We start from the raw sequence: 4,585 nt of genomic DNA on the forward strand, positions 1-4,585 counted from the left end.
AGCTCCAAGCAAAAGAGAGTGAAGCCTAATTTAGTTTAAGTTTCTGTATTGTGTGTTAATCTTGTTTGTTTGATTGCCATTCTTATTCTGTTATTATTATTCTGTCATAATTATTATTTTATGATTTATTGCATATGTCTTATTTGGGGCTCTCTGTTAGTGGTGCTTTGTGAGATAGGCTCTCTACCCGAGTCTGAGAAAAACCATAAGATTAAGTTGGTGGTTGTGTAGTGGACGCCCACAAGGAGTCTTCCTTGTTGGGAAGATACGAAGACCCCGCCTAGAGGAGATTCTCTTGAGATATTATTGCCCGACGAGTTTTTGTCACGACGATAGTATTCTCAAGTTGAATCAATGACTCTAGGGACCCTTTAACCCATTATATCCGGTGGTTATGTAGTATTTACCTAAAAAGTCCCAGACTTATTAGGTTAATATGAAAGCCCCAATCAGATGAGATCCCCTGGGCGTATTACTACCTTACAGTAGTATTCCCAACCTCGATCTATGACTCTGAGAACCTTATGAGAACCTTGGACTCGAGAGTTGTGTAGTATGGACCCACTAGGAGTCTTCCTCTTTGGGACCATACGAAGGCCTCACCCAGACGAGACTCTTTTTGGGGATGTTATTGGCGGATGAGCTTTCGTCATGATAATAACTTTCCTAAATAGGGATTGATGACTTTGGGAACCTTTTAACTTTAGCATCCTCCCAAAAGGGTTTTGTTTTGTAACCAAGGATACCTACTCTCACTGCCTGTATGTTGACCTACCTGTGGCATGCATAACATCATTCATAACATGACATTCATATTATTTTATTTCCAAGGAATCTGAATGTCATAAGTTACAGGAATTCAAGAAACATGGAATCAAGCAAAAGGAACATTTACTCTTTCAAGTTCAAAGATCAGGACTTAAGGAGCTTACGTGACTTGGTCTCTCAGATGCACCCGGTGTACCGAATCAACTTTGGGAAGAATTATGGCAATCTGCTCAGCATCCTCAATCAACGAGTGGACCATACAACTTTAGTCACTTTGGCCCAATTCTATGACCTACCTTTAAGATGCTTCACATTCCAAGACTTCCAGCTAGCACCAACTTTGGAAGAATTCGAGCGTCTTGTTAGGATTCCTATGAAGAACAAGCCACTATTTAAAGGGATAAATGAATCTTTGCCCCTTGAGATCATTGCTAGCATGCTTCACATGGATGAAAAGGAAGTAGAGGCTAACCTATAGACCAAAGGGAATACTAAAGGATTTTTTCTAAGTTTTCTCTTGGAAAGAGCCCATACCCCACTAAAAGCAGAAAGTTGGGACGCGTGTTACTCTTCTATTGTGTTGGCCATCTATGGCATCATCCTGTTCCCAAGTATGGATGGTTTCATAGACATGGTTGCTATTTGCATTTTCCTTACTGGAAACCCAGTGCCCACCTTGTTAGCTGATGTTTACTATTACATGAGCCATATGTACACTAAGAAGAAAGGTATGATTGCTTGTTGTGCTCCTTTATTATATCAGTGGTTCTAGAACATCTTCTGAAGACAGGTGCTTGGGTTGAACAAACAGATGTTAGTTGGCCTCAGAGATTGGGATCACTCCGATCCGAAGATCTTTCTTGGTATTCCAAAGAATACATCAACATGGACATCATATCCAGCTGTGGGGATTTCCCTAATCTACCACTTATTGGAACTCAAGGATGCATAAATTCTAACTCGATTCTATCACTAAGATAACTTGGCTACCCAATGGAAGGCCCTCTAGAGGCGAGGTCTTTGGAAGCTTTCTTGTTACATGACTTTGGGGTTGAGAATCCTAGCTTGTTCCAACGAATCAAAGAGGCTTGGAAGAATGTCAATCGAAAAGGGAAAGCTGATTTGGGGAGAGCAAATGGGATTACAAAAAAACCATATTTTCATTGGGTAAAGGAAATGGTGGAGATGATCAAAATGCCATTTGTCATTCGGACACCTGTACCTCTTCCTGAGCCTAAGATCACCCATGTCCCTATTGAAGAAGTGAAGGAACTCAAGACCACTATGGCAAAGTTAGAAAAGGAGAATGAAGAGTTAAAGATAAAACTCCAACAAATCATCAATGAGAAAAACACCATGAAGTGGGAGCTTGAGAGAAAGGATGCACAACTTCAGGCACATGTGGAAAATTTCAACAAAGAGGAGCATAAGAGGAAAAAGATCAAAGTGGGACTAGAACAAGCTGACCATTATCTAGATACTCTTAAGGGTCAATTACGACGAGCTCAGAAAGAATGTCAAGACAATGAGCGTTGGTGGCATCTAGCCACGAAGGAAAACAAGACGATAAGAGATACGCTTGAGGCTTAGATAAAAGAACTCACCAATTCTGTTAGTCATGCAAAGGCTGAAGTAGATCAAGAATGCCGACTCAAGAATATAGCCACCGAAGCTTCTAGGGTTTCACCCATGATATGGGAGGAGAAGTGTCGAGAAGTAAGAGACGCAAAAGAGTCTGCCAGCTATTGGAAGAACCAGCTAGAATCATTACACCAAGACAACTCCATATGGTTGAAGGAGCGAGAATATGTGATTGAAGATTATGAATCCTTTAAAAAGACCATAGACTTCTTGCAAGGAGATAGGGATAAGTTCCGTGCAAAGCTCGATGGGCTAGTGGGGTTCTGTAATTAGGCGGCTAAAGAATTACCATGGAAGTTAAGAGACGCAGTTGAAGAGTTGAAAGAAGATATCATTCCTCCAGCCATAATCAGTTTCATTCTTCTTTGTAAAGGGTTGCTGAAGAGATTCAAGGAAGAACTAGAAGAGCTCCAAGCCAGAAAGCCTGCAGTTTAATTTTCCTATGTCTTATATTTTGTTCCTTTGACAATGTATTTTGAACTAGGGTCTGTTTGGACCCCTATGTTATGTACTTGAATGAATGACGTTTAAAAATTACTCCATTATTGCTATTCTAAGTATTTCTTATTTCTTCTAATTACTAACAACTAATGAAACTCAAACGATTCCCTGAAAATAAAATACGCATGACATTCGCATCTTCATTATGCATCACGCTTCATAAAAATTCAAAAAAACTTACCGAACCTTTTTACCCTTTATCCATCCACACTGACTAATCAACACCGATACGAGACGTGAAGCAAATACAAGATGACGTTAGAGCAAGTTGAGGCTAACCAAATTACCATGAGGACAGAGATCAATATGATCCAAGAGAAAATGGATCAACTATTGGAGACAATTCTCGCAATTGCTCAAAGAGAAAGGATTGAGGATGAAGAAACTAGGGAAAAAAGGAATGATAGCACACCAGGTTTGAACCCCCAAGACGAGAGTTACGTCCCCACCAAGAAGAGATTGGTTCAGATACCAGTATGAGGCAAAGGAGATGGGGATCGTGCAGAGCCTTCTGATGCGTCTACTCATCATGGATCCGAAATTGGAGATGACCAGTACGATGCTTTCTATGTGCCTGATTAACCAAAGCCTAAGATACTTCTAGATCCTGCTGCAGATAGGCTCCGTCCCCTGGTAAGAAGATCAAAGCTATAAAGGGGAATTATATCTTCGGCACTTCTGCCATGAACATGCGTTTGGTATCAAATTTAGTCATCCCGACTAAATTTAAAACTCCTAATTTTGAGAAATACAAAGGACAGACTTGTCCAAGAAGTCGCTTGGTAATGTACTTCAGGAAAATGGCTGCTCATACCGAAAACGACAAACTACTTGTACACTGTTTCCAAGAAAGTCTAAGTGGAGCATCTTTGAGATGGTACATGAGCTTAGAGCAGGGGCAGATTCAAAGCTGGGAGGATTTGGATGACGCATTTCTCCGTCAGTACAAATATAACTTAGATATGGCACCCGACCGAATGCAGTTACAAGGGATGACCATGAAAGAAAATGAGTCATTTAAAGAATACACCCAGCGATGGAGAGAGTTCGCTGCTCAGGTAGAACCACCATTCTCTGAAAAGGAAGTGACCGGAATATTTGTGGACACCTTGAAGGACCCATTCTTTGATAGATTAGTGAGTAGTGCAGCGTCCGACTTTGCACATCTAGTCACAATTGGAGATCGCATAGAGAAGGGGTTGAGGGATGGAAAGATTCTAGGAGCTGTGGCGGCCCCTAGCGCACCGAAGAAGTATTCTGGAGGCTTCCCGAAGAAAAGAGAAGGTGAAACGAACGCTATATCTAGAGGCTATAAGGGGAAGCAACAGGCTTCATATAGCCAAGTCGCCGCCGTGGTACCCATACCTTACCAACAACCAATGCAGCAACAACAGGTGTATCAACCACAACATCAATAACATCATCAACAGCAAAATACTGCGCCACCAAGACAATTCAAGCCAAGACCTCCAAGAAGGCAACTTGATCCCCTACCAGTACCTTATAGCCAGATATTCCCATATCTGCAAAAGGAGGGCCTTCTGACATTGAGGGAGTTAAAACACGCTGTTTTTCCATATCCACCCGGATACGATGCTAACGCCCATTATGAGTTTCACATGGGAGCACCTGGTCATACCTTGGAGAATTGTTTTGCATTTCAAAATCGGGTACA

The 4,585-nt window shown here is 41.4% G+C and overlaps 1 protein-coding gene across 1 annotated transcript; it reads left to right on the forward strand.

Annotated features, from left to right (window-relative positions):
• Nucleotides 1–3,710: 3,710 nt before the first annotated feature.
• Nucleotides 3,711–4,328, forward strand: LOC127137808 (uncharacterized). Its single transcript, XM_051064230.1, has one exon. The coding sequence runs from the start codon at nt 3,711–3,713 to the stop codon at nt 4,326–4,328; it is 618 nt and encodes a 205-aa protein (XP_050920187.1).
• The last annotated feature ends 257 nt before the right edge of the window (nt 4,329–4,585 follow it).

This window comes from Lathyrus oleraceus, chromosome 4, assembly GCF_024323335.1.
Source record: "Lathyrus oleraceus cultivar Zhongwan6 chromosome 4, CAAS_Psat_ZW6_1.0, whole genome shotgun sequence".
Taxonomy (NCBI): domain Eukaryota; kingdom Viridiplantae; phylum Streptophyta; class Magnoliopsida; order Fabales; family Fabaceae; genus Lathyrus; species Lathyrus oleraceus.